General features: G+C 46.2%; 1 protein-coding gene across 8 annotated transcripts in view; it reads right to left on the bottom strand.

The window, feature by feature from the left end:
- TANC1 (tetratricopeptide repeat, ankyrin repeat and coiled-coil containing 1) overlaps positions 1–17,085 on the bottom strand; it is a 235,033-nt gene that overhangs the window by 26,897 nt on the left and 191,051 nt on the right. For all 8 annotated transcript variants that reach the window (XM_061184053.1, XM_061184097.1, XM_061184083.1 and 5 more), the window contains 4 exons: positions 16,000–16,122; positions 6,955–7,191; positions 4,929–5,114; positions 2,411–2,489 (listed from right to left, as the gene is read on the bottom strand). In XM_061184053.1, coding sequence (XP_061040036.1) covers positions 2,411–2,489; positions 4,929–5,114; positions 6,955–7,191; positions 16,000–16,122 — 625 coding nt within the window. The remainder of the gene's footprint in view (positions 1–2,410; positions 2,490–4,928; positions 5,115–6,954; positions 7,192–15,999; positions 16,123–17,085) is intronic.

Raw genomic sequence — 17,085 nt, 5'->3', positions numbered from 1 at the left:
TGCGCTCTAGAGCCCGCGTGCCACAACTACTGAAGCCTGCGTGCCTAGAGCCCGTGCTCCGCAACAAGAGAAGCCACCACAATGAGAAGCCCGCGCACCGCAACGAAGAATAGCCCCCGCTCGCCGCAACTAGAGAAAGCCCATGCGCAGCAACGAAGACCCAGTGCAGCCTAAATAAATTAATTAATTAAAAATAAATAAATAAAACCTCCTCCTCAAGATTTCAAAGTATTCCTCTGACAACCACAGACCTGGAAATCAGGAGGGTTTGTGGTAGCAGACACTGGTGAACATTTTTGAAAGAACACAGGAGAAAGGTATCAGATAGAAAAACGCGGAGCAGGCAAGATTTGTTTTACCGACATGCAGCCACAGAGCGCTGCTGGGGCCTCTAAGCCTGAGAAATAGTGCTTAGCTTTCTCTTGGTTTAAATTTTTTCAAAAGTCTCTCAAACGCCTGCCTGAGTTAATTCACGCTTAATGCCTGCTGAGGGAAGATGTGACCTGCTTCTCAGGCTGCAAAGTGGTCTGAAGGTTATGCATGAGGCTTTGGAAGGGAGAGGCTGAACTATTACTCATCCTTTCATCGAGGCTGATGGGCATCTGTAGTTTCTCTTACATGCTTCTTTAGCCTGCAACCTAGCAGATTCTCAAGGGGGAAGGGAGGGAGGTGGTTACTGAAACTCAGGGCTCGTCATCTCGAGATAAAACAAACTGCTCACACAGAGCCCTCCAATGGAGCCCTTCTCTGCTTCTCTGGACTTTCTCTTCCAGAAAGAAAACTCAACTCTAATATTAAAGATTGGAGATTCTTATTTGAGCTACGTGAGGGCTGTCACTGTACTACTACTAGCACTGGCCTTCATCATCACCACCAGCTCCTCTCATTACTGGCACTGCAAGGCCGGCACTTTAGACAGCTTCTCACAGAGCTGCTCTATTTGTCCTGAAGCCACGAAACCACCTGGGTGCCCTGTTAGGCAAGGAGAGTCTTGGACTCACCCTAGACCTAATGAATCAGAATTTCTAGGCTCAACTGCCCCAGGGGTTCTGATCATTGGGAACACTTGGCCAAGATTATCTCAACTCATTTAGTCTTCACTGCAATCCTAGAAAACCTTATTTACCTCATTTGACAAGGAGGCAAAGTTACCTGCCCGAAGTTGATAACCAGGCAACGGAAGGCAGGGATTCAGACCTTCTGGCTAAGCACAAAGAAAGTCACGTGCTAACCTGCCCAGCTGTCCTGCTGCCTGCAACACAATAGGAAGTGGTAGAAGCTTTCCTTTTATCAAATTACAGAGCAGCCTGTGCTGTGGTACAGAGAAATGGGTGGGGGAAAGACTCCAGAAGGAATTAAGGCCAGTATTTACATCCACACACGTGTACCCCAAGCATAATCCAATCCCGTCTGGGGGTCCTGCGCTCTCGCTGAACCCCGGGTCATGCCACCTCTTCTCCCGCCGGGACCCCCATGGCCCACATCACCACAACTAGCAACTGTAAGCCCCACGCGTGTGCATGATGGCAACCATGGGTTGGGGGGTGAGCGCCTGTGATACCCACCAGGAAACTCTGAGGCTTTTCCTAATAAGTATGAGTTAGCTGATGCACTCTACACACTACCATTTGGCTTGTTAGGAAATAAGTGAGAAGCATTTGGAAATAAATCTCTGCAGGAGACACTGAAGTCATATACACTATGTATACACACAGGACACAGCCTGGAAATGCATATTAAACACCTCTGGTTGCATCTATTAAACAACAACTGCTAACAAAGTCTTACATTTCTAATACCAATTCAGTCGAATGGAAAATTTCAAAGCAGTGTTATTTGTATTAATCTGACAAGTATCCAACTCAGATGTACTCGCCCCAGGCTTCCTTCCTGCACTACAGCTCAACACACACCCGCACACCCTCGGAAACTGACTTGTTAGCTGGTACTCAGTATTTTAAGCAGGCCCCATGGGGACTGAGTCCTACTCTCCTTCCAGAAGGCAGGCCAGAGCCTTCCTTGCTGAGCACCTTTGATTCACCTGAACATGGGGCTGGAAGTTCCCGCTCTGCTCACTCCGCATGGGTCACAGGAAGACCGGGTTGGTTAGGACATGAGAAAACTCAGCAAAGCAGAAACCACTACCTTATTTGGGTATTTCTAGCTGACATTCATCACATGCACAGAAACTGCTGGTAAATCCAAAATGATTCAAATTGCACTTGCTTCTAGAAAAGTTCTACTAGCCATTTGGGAAGTTTTAAAAGCTCTTAACTTCAAATGCCTTGTGATAAAATAACAATAGGACTAGATGCATCCCAAGTCATTCTTAAGACAATTAGGCCAAAATGCAGGCTAAAACGTCAGGAAGCTACTTGGCCCCAACTACAAGCAGTGGAACCATAATTACCTGTTTCTCCCCACAGTGTGTCGGTGCCATTGATGTCTATTTCATGTTCCTTTTCCAGTCCCAGCAAGCACTGGACCACCTGTCAGAAGTGGCAAGGTGATTTAATGAGTTCTCAAAGCCATACGTGCTTATTGTATCCTATGTATCCAAGGAGAGAGTGTGTTGTTTTTTAACCATGATTATCTTATGCTGCACAAGGAGAGAAAACATAATGAAAACGGTTTTCCAGCATAATTCATATGCTATTCACATTTTCGCTTTGAGAAGGAAAAGAACAAAAGACAGTGAATTTCGGCAACATTGTTCAGGATTACTAGGTACTCAGAATTCTAATGAATTCCAACATGACCCAAATATGCCAGCCTAATCAACAAAGGACAGGGGAGATCATACACAGTGCAGTTGCTGCATAAATCGCCAGAAGATGGTGAATCCCTTTTTTCACAAGGAAGGAAAACAAGGTGATGTACATACCTTTTCAGTAAAATAAAACAGTGCTGTTCCAAATTTCTCTACTGACAACATTATTCCTTTCCCTCTGCCAAAGAATAGGCTGGGTCACAGGTGTGGAGGCAGGGGTGCTGGCCCGTGGGGAAACAGAAGTATCTGAGCCCCGAACCAGAGCCCACATCCACCCCGTTCGTAGGCAGCGACCAGAGAGCTCACCGAAGCCATTTTCCAGTCTCTCAATCCACTCCCAGTAAGGGCCCTACATCCTAGTCCTGAAAACCCGTGAATGTTACCTTACATGGCAGGAGGGGATGTGCGGATGTGACTACGAATCTTGAAATGGGACGATTATCCTGAATTATCCAGGTGTATATTTGATCTACACTTGATAAGAACACAGCTGTTTATAAGAGGGACAGGAGCAACCAGGGTCAGAGGAAGGAAGAGGTCAGGAGACAGGAGCCTCAGTCAGAGTGGCACACTCTGAAGACAGAGGCAGGGTCACACGCTAAGGAATGAAGGTGGCTTCTAGAAGCTGGAGAAAATAGACTCTCCTCTGGAGCCTCCAGAAGGAACACTGGCTTCCTGACCCACTTAATTTCAGCCTCTGACCTCCAGAACAGGTTGTTTTAAGACACTAAAGTCTGTGGACACTTGTTACAACAGCATGAGGAAACTAATACACCCTTCAAGTCTTTTGGTGAACAAATCCTGTCCTTTTCCACGAAACAGTTACTGGATGTACTGCAGTTGCTTTTCCACAGCTCCTCGCAGCCGGCTTTAAAACAAGCTGAGACCAAGGTCACGTCCATTGTGGCTTCCCTGTGCTCCCTGAGATGATTTTGCACATTCTGGACCCACACAGATTTAGGGAACAGTTTAAAGAGGAAAAACATCTACATTGAAATAAGTGTACTTAACGCGCTCTCTCTGAATCTATGTATGTGGGTATTTAAAAGTATTTATTTACATTTTTATTTTAAAGGAATTATAATAAACCCACCACATGGTAACATTTAACACATTTTTATGAAATGTGTATTTTTTCATTTTTATGAAATGAGTATTTTCTCCCAAGCTAAAACATATAGATAAGTTGACTTGACTGGCATCGTTTCGCATTTTTGTAAATCTCTTTTATGTCTGTATTAAGAAAAGACAGCTGCGTTTTCTTATATGCTTCTGCATTCAACTTATTGCAATATATTGTGTTGGCTGAAGTAGTGTATATGTATATTTTTGATGTTTTAAATGCCAACAATAAGCTAGCAGTGTGTGCATGTATCTGCTCTAGTGTTTTAAATGCTAAAAGTCAGCCAGCTGGCTTTGCAACCAAATTCACGTTTTAGTCATTGTGGGGAAGAATCTTACCAAACATTGGCAACTCTATAACTGCTTGAAGATACGTAATACAGCGTGAGAAATACAGAGAGAGAGAGGGTAAAATATTATTAAATTCACAGATACACGGGTCAGGAAATGCCAATGAAATCTTCAAATCGAGGAATACTGACACCTACCAGAAGTTAAGTGCTCAATGTAACTACGGCATGAAGTTTTCCTTCAGTGCAGGAACCGCGAATGATAAGCACTCTTTCACGCTACCAGAGCGCTTAAGTTCTATTTTTAAAAAGCCTTCAAATACTCAAGAACAAGTTTATAATTAGGATTCCATGTGATTATTGTTTAAAGATCACAAGGACAAAAGAATGAATCAAAGGGGAAAAAGGTAGACAGCAGAGCTAGAGGGTGAAAATAGAACAAGGAAGGAAGAGGGGAAGAACCAAGGAAGAGCAGAGAATGCACACCGTGGAGGGGCTCCGCGTGCGAGCCGCCAGCCCCCACAGGGCCAGCACCTGAGACTGTGGGCACTCCCCTGCGTTTTCACTCACAGGACAGGCCTGATAACAACAGAAGATCTTTACACGTGGTGAAACCCTCATTTTCTTTAATTCCTTTGGTGAATCACAAGCTAGCAACTCAGAAGAAGATGGACGCAAAACGCCCGACCCACTGGGCTATACGGGGCTCCCAGTTCCCCAGGAAGGGCCATGGCAGCCCCACTCACCGAGCTGTGGCCCATGCTGGCGGCCGCTGTCAGTGCCTGCTGCAGGGCCTGGCTCTTCCTCAGCACGCCTGGCTGGGGTGGGCCCACGGACCACTCACAGGTCAGCAGGTAGCGGAGAATGTCGCCGTGGCCCCTCAGTGCGCTGTGGACCAGCGCGCACTGGCCTTTCTTATCCAAGTGGTCCACCTGGGCGGGGGGGAGGTGAGGAGCAGGGGAAGGTCACAGTTTAGCATCACTTTGTCACAGTGCCCCACACATGCTCTGCACAAACCCCATCCCACTGCAGATGTAAGGGGATAATGTCCCAGTATGTCTCTCTGCAGAGTCTCTGTCTGAATTACTCTGTTGTAATTAATGCACTATTCCAGACCTCGAGTTCCCTCTGTACAACTAGTGATCACAAGACATCCTCCTCGCAAATGACTCAGAGCTCCAAGTTCTCTGGGAAGCAGGTATGAGGACAGACCCAAACCTATACTTCCCAACCTTGGTAACTTGGGCGGAGTATTCTAAATCTGCTGTGACAAGCTATGACTTGGGGAGTAGAGCAGTTCTTTACTTACTGAGATAGGAAAGCCAGCGAAAGGAAGGGATCTGGAAAACCCAGCTCTGAACGAGGAAGAGCAGGAAGGGACCCCAAGCGGCATTTTATTGGGGAAGGCAGGTGACCCAGGACGTGTCAGCATGCCAAGTGTGGTCGCAAAGCCAGGAAGGCCGGCTAGCCACAATTGGGGAGTACCCAAGTGCTGCATACCCCCTAATGGGGCAAGAGGCAGCAGACAACACATCATTCCCTGTCTAAGCCTGGAAATATTGGGCTGGAAGAGGATTCAGGGTCCAGCCCTGCTTGCAAATTCTGAGGATGCTCTACACCTCAACCCAGAGGCTTTGCAAGAGCCACTACACAAGCCATCCCCTCCTACAGAGCTTTCAGCTAGCCTCCGAATAAAGCCCAGCCACGATTCGGAAGTGGAAATGGAGGTGTGGTGATGAGCAGTAATGAACCCACTGGGAAGGCTTAACAGCAACATTTCCCTTCTTCCATGAGCTAAGGGTGACCTGTCCCAAATGCTTTATTTTTGAGAGAAAAAACCAAAAAGACTCCCATAGTTACTATAAGCCTAATGTCTTCTCGTTGAACTTTAAGGATCCTAACTATAAAGAAGAAAGACAAGTATCAGTGATTTACTTCTACTGTTGTTCAGAAGTACTTTCTCCTTTCCCCAATGAAGTGCTTATAATAAACCTAAACAGAGTTTACTGTGAACTTGGCACTGTTCTCATTTAATCTCTTAACATTGATAGTCCTCGAGTAACCCGTTAACAACATAGTTACTTCGTATTGTTAATATATTGATTTACTTATGCTCACACAACAGCCCTGTGGTAGGTCCTGTTGTTATGCCCATTTTACGGATGAGAAGCCTGAGGCACACAGGCTCAACAACTTGCCCAATGTCCCAGCTGGCAGCTGGAGAAATAAGGATTTGGGGCCTTCTAGTGTTCCTGCAACCATATGCTTAAGCACATGCCTTCCAAGACCCATAGAACTCATTTTATTGTTTTAAAAAAAAAAAAAAAAAAAAAAAAAGACATGAAACAGAATAAGAAGAAAGGAGAAAAAAAATCAAACATTAATATCTTTTCAACCAATCCAGTGCTGTGTTAAATTCTGTGATAAGTTCCAGGGCAACACCCGCAGGCTTTTGAAAGGATGGCCTTACTCAGGCTGCTGGTGGTCAGGAGCCTCCCCTTGGGCAGGATTAAGCAGAGTAAGAGCTTCGAACAAAACACATGGCCCCTCTCTTTCTCGGAGGTGACACACACACCCACATCAGGCTACATCACACAGTGTCTGGAGCCTGTAGCTCCACCTTTTCTGTTTATGTGGTGATTTCTGTTCACTGCAACTTGACAAAGCAGAGACCAAAGGGAGCTTGGCCCAGAAAATGAGAATTCTACAAGCAATGGAAGACCCCTCCCACCTTCGCCCCTGCCTCCCCCGCTGGAGAAGGCTGCGGCTTACCCTCGCCCCCTTCTTGGCCAGCAGACACACCAGCTTCGTGTGGCCGGCCGCGGCCGCGTAGCAGAGGGCAGTCATGCCGTTCTCCGACGTGCCGTCCAGGCAGGCGCCAAATTCCAGGAGCAGAGTGACCACCTCCTCGTGGCCGAGGTGAGACTGGACGCACAGGATCGGGGCGTTATTTAACACTTCGGTCCTGTAGTTCACGTTGGCCCCTCCCAAAATTAGGAGACGGCTCACCTGTTGGAGAATGTCCCCCAACAAGATTAATTTCTCACGTAGATGTCAGTCACAACGACATCTGTGGAGAAGGGTGGTATTCTTGATCCAGTGGTTCTCAAACTTGAGCGTGCACTAGTATGACCTGCACATGCACTGAAAACGGACATTCTTGCCGGTGGGAATGTAAAATGGCACAGCTGCCACAGAAAACAGTGTGGAGGTTTCTTAAGATCCAGCAATCCCGCTCTGGGTACATATCCAAAGGAAATGAAATCAGGATGTTGGTATCTGCACTGCTGTGTTACGGAAGCACTATTCACAATAGCCAAGAGATGCAGGTGAACTAAAAGGTCAACAGATGAATGGAAAAAAGTGATATGTAAATACATACAGTGGAAAATCACTCAGCCTTTAAAAGGAAGGAAATCCTGTTACATGCCACAGCACAGATGAACCTTGAGAACATGAGGCTAAGTGAACTAAGCCAGCCACCAAGAGACAAATACTATATGATTCCACTTATACGAGGGACATAAAGTAGTCAAATTCATAGAGACAGAAAGTAAAATGGTGGCTGCCAGGGGCTGGGAAAAGGGGGAAACGAGAATTGTTTAATAGGTATGGAGATTTAGTTTTATTCTGGAGACCTACTGTACAATAATGTGAAAATATTTAACACTACTGAATTCTGTCCTTAAAAATAGTTAAGATGGTACATTTTATTTTATGTTTTTTTAATCACAGTTAAAAATTTAGAAATACACATTCTCTGGAATCAGACCTCTGTATTCAGTAGGCCTGGGGTAGGGCCTGAGAATGTGCCTTTTTAATGAATTCCCCCCAGGTGATACTGATGCTGTTGGTCTGGGGACCACACTTTTTTTTTTTTTTTAAATTAATTTAATTTATTTATTTTTGGCTGCATTGGGTCGTCATTGCTGGGAAGGGGCTTTCTCTAGTTGCGGCGAGCGGGGGCTACTCTTCGTTGCGGTGTGCGTGTTTCTCATTGCGGTAGCTTCTCTTGTTGCGGAGCACAGGCTCAGTAGTTGTGGCTCACGGGCTTAGTTGCTCCACAGCATGTGGGATCTTCCCGGACCAGGGCTCAAACCCGTGTCCCCTGCGTCGGCAGGCGGATTCCTAACCACTGCGCCACCAGCAAAGTCCCTGGGGACCACACTTTGACAACCACTGTTTGATCCAAATAGAAACAGAAAATTCATTTTGGGGGGCAATGAAATAATCATCACAGGATTAAATAATTAACAGTGAGATAATAAAGCCAAAAGTGAAAGCAAATACTCTCTTTTCTTTACAAGGAATTGTACCTTCAAGAAAAAGCAGAACACGTGAAAATGTTCACATGCTTGGGGTTGTCAGCAGCACAGTACTCATAGAAAATCATCAGCTTTTTCTACTAATTACTACATCCACCACCCACTTAACTCCTTGGACCCAGATATCAAGGGAAGTTTGTTATCTGTAGGTTTTAAAATAAAATCACAGAATACCTTATGCAAATTTTAGCTATACTAATATCTTCTTCAAATCTCCAGGTCATTGGAAAAATGACACTCCTTTAAACACCTATTAAGATGCCCACTGCGTTTCTTCTAACAGTTCCCTTCAATGGTCCCGGGTCGACATCAATCACTCCTGACAGACCCTGGCCACTTCCGGGCTGCCCATTAGGTATGAAAACCACATAGACTGGGTCTCTTATTTGACTGGAGACACATGGGATCATTAAAAGATACAGAAAGATGACAAAACACATAAAACTCAAGGTATTTCAATGATATGGTGTCCACAAGAGTAGCTGACAGAATATTTACAAAGTGATAGAAATTATTATTCTGGTGGTGACACCACACCTCAGAAGAGTGAGACAGCATACAGACAGGTTAGAACCCAAAGTGTAAAACCTGAAGCGGTCTGGGTTGCCACTGAAGCTTGAACCCCGGGTGACCCAGCCCTTCAGCTCATTCTCTGACCTCATCTCCCAGCACCCTTACCCTCACTTCCCCGCACCGTGACCATGCTGGGTCTAATGCTTGTCCTATAACAATGGCAAGCAGGCCCTGGCCTCCTGGTCTTTCCCTCGTTCTCGTATAGTTTCCTCTGCCAGGAATAAATACCCTTTCCACAGCTACAGATGACAAAGGATCACTTCCTATGGGTCCCTGCTTCAATGCCAGGACACCAGGGAGAAGTCCTCCCATCCTATACAGAATGCTCCCGGCCCTCCCCATGCACACGCCCCCCCCCCCAACACACACACACACACACAGGCCGACCCCGTGCATGGCCATCTCCTCTGCACACTCCATTTCCCGGCTCAACCCATGGCACAAGATACTGGTTCTAAGACACAGAAGTTCACAGAGAAGAGAGGTAAACTAAGCCCCTTTATGGGTGAGGATGGCCCACGAGTCAGTTCCTTCCTGCCATTAGGACCATCACTTACATTTAAGGAAGGACCGCTTGAAGTTGGGGGGAGGGATAAATTAGGAGTTCGAGATTAACACATATACACTACCATATATAAAATAATCAACAAGGTTCTACTGTATAGCACAGGGAACAACACTCCATATTTTGTAATAACCTATAAGGGAGAAGAATCTAAAAAATTATTTATATATATTTATATATATATATATATAACTGAATCACTTTGCTGTACACCTGAAACTAACACAACATTGTAAATCAACTGTACTTCAGTTAAAAAAAAAAAAAAAGGAAAGAAGGACGGCTTGTACCCAAGTGACCAGCACCTGCCTCGTCATTCACCCAATCAGGGGGACCATCTTTCAACCCCACCTGGGTCAGCACCAACCCAGCCTCCTGCAACAAACCAGCACATGAGGATGGAAGGGCAGAAAAAACAGGGAGGAGAAATCAGGAGCACTGTCCCTGCCTCAACAGTGCCATGCGACGCTCAACCTCGGGCAAACTCATCCCTGCCAAGCTTGCTCTACCACCCTACGTAGGTTTGCTCTTAAAAACAGCACAGACGTCCTTCCCTGGTGGCGCAGTGGTTGAGAATCCGCCTGCCAATGCAGGGGACACGGGTTCGAGCCCTGGTCTGGGAAGATCCCACATGCCGCGGAGCAATTAGGCCCGTGAGCCACAATTACTGAGCCTGCGCGTCTGGAGCCTGTGCTCCGCAACAAGAGAGGCCGCGATAGTGAGAGGCCCGCCCGCGCACCACAATGAAGAGTGGCCCCCGCTCGCCGCAACTAGAGAAAGCCCTCGCATAGAAACGAAGACCCAACACAGCCATAAATAAATAAATAAATAAATAAATAACAAAACAGCACAGACTCAAATAGGATGTGAAATCATTTTAAAAGTGTAAGTGCTCAACAAAAGTAAGGGTTTTTGAGAAAATTATTTTCCTTTGAGTAACCGCCAACAGCATAGCAGGAATAAGACAGTGCTGCTGACACAGTTGGGGATTTTATCAAGGCCTAGGAAATCAGTTCTTAGGCAAGAGGAATTACAGAAGAACCCTAGCAGCTTTTTCAAAGCACACATAACATCACTGAGGGGCACATCGGACTCTGGTCACCAAAGGACAGGCAGGAATTGTTTGTAAATTCCCAGGGTGACTTTGACAGCCAGTTACCCTCTCTCTCCCCTCTGCCACCAATCCCATTCCCTCTTCAGATTCATGAGCCTAAGAGAAAAAGATGATGAATTAAATAGTCTGAGTTCCCAATCAGCCCCTTAACTAACTTGCTGTGTGATTTTCAGAAAATTACTCAACCTCTCCGTGATTCAAGTGCCTCCTAAGAAAATGACAGTACACCACCCCATGTTTCTACTGGACAGAAACTCTTTCCTAAGAATGTTGGAAGGTGTTGTTTCAGTGCTGTCTTCCTGCATACTTTATAAGAAAAGTCTTATGGAAGGTATGTGCTTAGGGGCAGAGCTTTCCTAAAGGTATTTGTTATCAGTTCTCCATCTGCTTCTTCGGAAAGACATTTAGTTTGTTGGTGCAACGTTGCAGGTATTTTTACCACTTACCCCCCAATCAGTCTGTGGATCTACCCCGAACCCATGTTTCTTAACCTCGCTGCACAGTGAAATCACCTGGGAGCTTGCAAGTTTCCAAAGCCCCAGCCCCACCCTTGGAGATTCTGACTTGGCTAGGGCCCGGGGCTCCCAAGTGGTTCCAGCTGGCAGCCATGGCTGTAAACATGTCAGGTGCAGAGTGCACCTGTGGAAGGAGCATGGGCTTGCTCGGCGGCAGGCACCCTTCCCGCCGTGGGATCTGCGTCACCCTATCACTGCCCTCACCGTCAGTTTCCTCACCTGAAAGGTGGAGATAAAAACAGTTTCACCTCCTTGGGTTGTTGTGAAGATTAAAAAGGAACGTGCCACACACACAAAGCACTTAGCACAGCCCTCAGCATCCTGTAAGTGCTAAATAAATATTACTTGCTGTTGTTACAATCACCTTTGATGGAATCTTTAGAAGAGACAAGGGCCCTAGTCCCTGACCCCTGGAAGGCACAGGAGGGCGCTCTGCCCCAGGAACCTGGCGACCCGGAGGGTCTGGCCCCCCGGGCTGCTCACCAGCACAGAGCAGCAGGGAGACCTCATGCTTATTTGAGGGCAGATGTGGACCCATTAATGCCTCATGACTGGCAGCTCCCCTTCACCACCACCAACCTGCACAGTCACAAGTTCTCAGGTGCTTACAGTAGAATCTCAGTTTCCAGAAAGAAGGTGAAATACAAATAAAAATGACTCACTTGACCATATAATAAATGCCAAGTATTCTCCCAAGAGCTTTAACATCTCAATGAGGTTTCCCATCACTCTGTGATGCAGGTTCTTTTGTTACCTTCATTTTACAGGTGAGAAAACTGAGGCTCAGAGCAGATAAGCCACCAATTAGCCCTGGGCACAATGCTAATTAGTATCACAGAGCAGAGTCCAGCAGCCGAAGCAGCAGCTCTGGCTAAGATTTACTCCGCCTTCGAGGAAGGGGTTTTAAATGGTCCTTCCTGTACATTTTCTCCCAATCACATGGAAATCGTCTGGTCATCACCACCATGAAGCTCTCCCTGGATAACACCTGGAAAGGGCAATATTCCCTATATACTTCTGGATTTGATGAATACAAGAAAATAAAAAAGGGGCTAGGGGGGTAGGCAAAAATGATGTGATCCTGAGGAACAGAAGAGGCACTGTCCAGCAGGGTCGTAAAGTGGGAAGCTCAAGTTTTCTCATTAAGTATGTTGGAGGTTCTCATCAATACAACCGGTGTAAATGTGTGCTGCCTAGTAGTTATGCAGAATACAACTGGATCCTCTGAGCCAGGGAAGTTAGGCCAAAGTCCACGCCTAGCTCCTGGCTCCTCCCCCGCGGCCCCAGCTCCAGCTGAGAGAAGAATCACAACTTTAATTCTCTTGAGTGCACAGCCTTCGGGAGCCTGTGGCCGGCACCCGGTCCCATGGGACTATGTGAGCAAAACAGCCAGCTGGACGGGAGCCTGAAGGCACTGGCGGCAAGCACCCCAGTGGGCCAGCCAGGGCTCGGGCTGGCATGAGCCTGGCCTGGCAATGGGAGGTCACATTGTTAGAAATCACAGGCATGCCACCAAAATCAAAATTCATCTACCAAGTAATCATTCGGGAGCAAGTCGCTGTAATTGACCAAAGTAGCAAACTGCAATTATTGCTCAAAATGACATCCCTTCCTGTAATGACATTTAATACTCTCTAAAAAAAATTCCTTAATTGCATGCATAATTTTAAATTACCGTAATTTGTTCATGATTCTGTGAAACCCCTCCCCCCCTTTTTTTTTTCTTGAAAGATAAAAGAAACAGAAGGATAATGGAATGCCTTAAAATTCGGTAACCAAGTTATACAATTTGGGGGATGGCGTAGAGGTAGGTGACACTGGAGTTCTATAAAACAAAGTAAAGATGAATAACTCTTAAAATTGCAAATATGTTAAAGAGGAAAGTTTATAATCCCAGGAGGGTCAAGCTCATTCCATTATTACACTGTACCTTTTAATTTACTGTCTTAAAAACTCGTATTCAACAGAGTATGATGTTTCCCATTTACTTTTCTCCACATTAAAATAACTTTTGGGCCCATAATTCATTCCAATGGTGAAAACAGATACTGCCATTTTAATTTTTCTTTCTTTCTTCCTTGCCATCATTACAGAATTTTATTAATTATGGAAAAGCCAAAAGATATACTTTTAACTGAAGTGAAAGATGAAACAGTGTTATTACAGTAAACTCAATTCCAATTTCTATAAAAAGTAAAACAAAAATTCTAAATACAATTCCTTCATCACGTGAAGTCTACGCTCGGCGTGTTCTCTTCCTTTTTGCAGAGTAACGCTGTCTAGAAAGGAAGTGCTCACTTTGACCCCGAGCAGCAGCTTAGAGCTAGTGCTCCTTCACTATAAAAGCGGCTTCCCTGTCCTCACCCCATGAAACTTGCACGTAGCTTCAGCTGGGACACAAGCCCTCAAGCCTAGCCATCTGCACAGTGAGTAGAAATGTCCAAAGGAGCAGGGCTGAGCACAAGGTTCCCGGGAGCGGCTCCCTGGGGCTGCTCTACTCCCAGGCACCCCACCCAGGGGTGAGCCAGGCTGAAATCCAATGTGCCCTCTGCCCATCAAGCCTGGAACCCCAACAGTGCTGAGCCCACCTGCACTTTTCTATTTGCAAAAGACCTTGTCCGAACCCACCAGGGGGTGGTGGCCTTTCTCTAACCAACACCCAAGCTCTGCACTGGGCAGCAGGGCTGTGGGTGAGCTGCCCCAGGGTCAGAGCACCGCTAGGTCCTTCCTGACACTCAGGCTCCTCCCTTCTATACACCAGCAGGCGGAGATGTAATGTACACCACAGGGACTACAGTTAATAATACTGTATTATATATTTCAAAGTTGCTAAGAGAGCAGATCTTAAGTTTTCATCGCAAGAAAAAATTTATAACCATATGTGGTGATAGCTGTTAACTAGACCTTTTGTGGTAATCATTTCACAATCCAAACGAATAACACATCGTTAGGTTGTACATCCGAGATGTAATGCTATCTGTCAATTATATTTCAGCTGAAAAAAAAAAGCGAAAGAAAATAAATACAGCCTGCCCTCTGTATCAGTAGGTTCTGCATCTGTGGATCCAACCAACAGCAGACTGAAAATATTCGAAAACAAAAATTTCCACAAAGCTCCAAAATGCAAAACTTGAATTTTCTGTGTGCCAGCAACTATTGACATAGCCTTTACATTGTGTTAGGTATTGTAAGTACTCTAGAGATGATTTAAAGTATACTGGAGGGGGGCAAAAAATGGGACTTTCCCAGCAGTCCAGTGGTTAACACTCTGCGCTTCCACTGCAGGGGGCGCGGGTTCGATCTCTGGTCGAGTAACTAAGATCCCACATGTCGCAAGGCATGGCCAAAAAAAATAAAGTATACGGGAGGATGTGAGCAGGTTATATTCAAATACTGCGCCATTTTATATATGGGACTTGAGCATCCTTGGATTTTGGTATCTGTGGGAGGTCCTGGAACTGATCCGAGGGACCACTATACACCAGGAAGGCAAGGAAGGGAGAAAGAGGGAGGAGAGTTCACATCACCAGACACAGGAAATGCTCTGTAAGGCCCTGATCCCCAGACACACACCCACGGTGTAGGTGCTGAGGGTGGGACATACTGACAGCAGGGGAGGAGAGGCACAGAAGTCCCCCAGGAGTGGCCCCCAAGTGTCCTCCACGGCACCATCTCTGGGGCATGTGGCCCCCTTCCCAGGTGGATTTGATGAACCAAAATGAGGAGAAGTAGAAGACAGATTCCTGGAAACTTCCAGGGCTTCCCTTGACCACACTGCGACCATGTCAGGGCACCTTTGTGCTACTAAGGAGAGAACAGGTATGACTTCTCATGGAGGTGATTGAAGGGGAGAACGTGACTCCTTGGGAAACGATGTCAGAGCTTTTGAAGGCAGCCGGGCAGGTCAGGGCCTGGGGCTGAAAGGCCTGGAGTCTAGCAGATGCGTCCAACAGGTTTAGAGAAATCTAAAATGTGAAGACACTTATGATCTCATCTTACTTTGCTCTGGGAAAGATGGTTGTAAACTGATATAAGACAGTAATTTCCACACTCTTTGTGGGAGTTAACTCCTCTTTGTTGCCTTAACAGATACTCGGCCTCTGTGTGCTGCAGATTCTTAGACTGCACTAAATCAGGAGGGAAGATCTATCCTAAAAAGCTCAGCAGAATATTGTGACATGATAGCCACTGACCAAGAGCGAGGAAGCTCTTGGCTCAGCAGCGGGCAGACCCTGATATGCTTTCCGTGGTCATGAATACACATGTGCACAAAACCTTTAGTAACAGTTTCCCTCTGTGTGCCCACCACTTTGTGTTACTCATTAGTGCTTAATTTCCTACGAACCATAAAGAGATAGTCCAGATTCGAAACCAGGACGCCTTAAAAGTCCATTTTCCCTGGATATCTGACCAGGGTTTCCTCTGACCTTTGGTTTCCTTTGTGAATTGCTTCCCTTACCTCATCCACTCTGAAACAGTCACCACATGCTCACATAGCAGCCCCTGACCACCCACATCTTCCTGCCCCAGTGAAAGCTAAACTTGTAGAGGAGAACCGGCAACAGAGCCTTCAAGTCTGTGTGCTTCCCATTGGGAAACAGCATCTTTAGTAGTAGCGTCCCAGCCTTCTCTGGCCACCAGCCAGTGTTGGGGAGAGCGGGAATGTTGCAGCAACAGCAGCCGGGGGGCAGGGGGCTCTGGCCCTCCTGGCAGAGGGTCGCTTACCTTCACATTGGGAGTGTAGAGATTCCTGAGGGAGGCCAGGGCGGCAGACAGCCCCTCGGTGCTGTACCCAATCCACAGGGCTTGCAGATGGCTTGAAGAGATTCCGGTCTTCTTGCTGAGGCCCTGGAAGCAACAGCGACAAATCAGCTTCAAGGTCTCCTTTCCCACCTGCAGTGTGGGTCTGAAAGCGGGTGTGCCCGGGAGGGCACAGGTCCCTGCTGAACGTGGGGCAAAGGCTGTGCACACAGAAAAGGCCTGAACCTGTGAGCCTTCCCGCCCTAAAGCCAAGGGTTGAGGAACTAGCCTACATCAACTGTACGCCTGGGGAAAGGGGGGGCAGATGAGGAGAAAGTTTCTCTTTACAGAGGTTCTCCAATCAAGTAAAGGAAGAATAAATGTTAGAATATCACCATCTGGAACCCCTAATGAAGGAAGAGACCAGTCGTGGCCAATGGCATCACACCAAGCACACATGGTACGCATCCTGACACTAGAAACCTTATACAGACTTACAGAGCATTTTGACTCTAACAGGCAGACCTCGAAGATACTGTGGGTCTGGTTCCAGACCACAGCAATAAACTGAGTCATGCAACTGTTTTGGTTTCCTGGTGCACGTGAAAGTTATGTTTACACTATACTGTAGTCTATTCAGTGTGCAATAGCATTGTCCAAAAAAATGTGCATACCTTAATTTAAAAATACCTTATTGCTAAAAAATGCTAACCATCATCTGAGACTTCAGTAAGTCACAGTAGTAACATCAAAGATCACTGATCACATATCACCACCACAAGTAATAATGAAAAAGTTTGAAATATTGCAAGAATTTCCAAAATGTGACACAGAGACATGAAGTAAGCAAATGCTGTTGGAAAAATGGTCCCGAAAGTCTAGCTCAATGCAGGGTTGCCACAGACCGTCAATTTGTAAAAAAAAAAAAAAAAAAAAAAAAAAATTTGCAAAGCACAATAAAGGAAAGTGCAGTAAAACAAGGTCTACCTGTATAAAGTAATTGTGACACCCGGTGGGGCAGAGGGGGTGGGGATCAAACCTGAACCTGATTAAGCTGCTCGATATAAATAC

Source organism: Eubalaena glacialis, chromosome 1 (genome assembly GCF_028564815.1).
Source record: "Eubalaena glacialis isolate mEubGla1 chromosome 1, mEubGla1.1.hap2.+ XY, whole genome shotgun sequence".
NCBI classification, from domain to species: domain Eukaryota; kingdom Metazoa; phylum Chordata; class Mammalia; order Artiodactyla; family Balaenidae; genus Eubalaena; species Eubalaena glacialis.
This window is presented reverse-complemented; position numbering and strand designations above follow the sequence as displayed.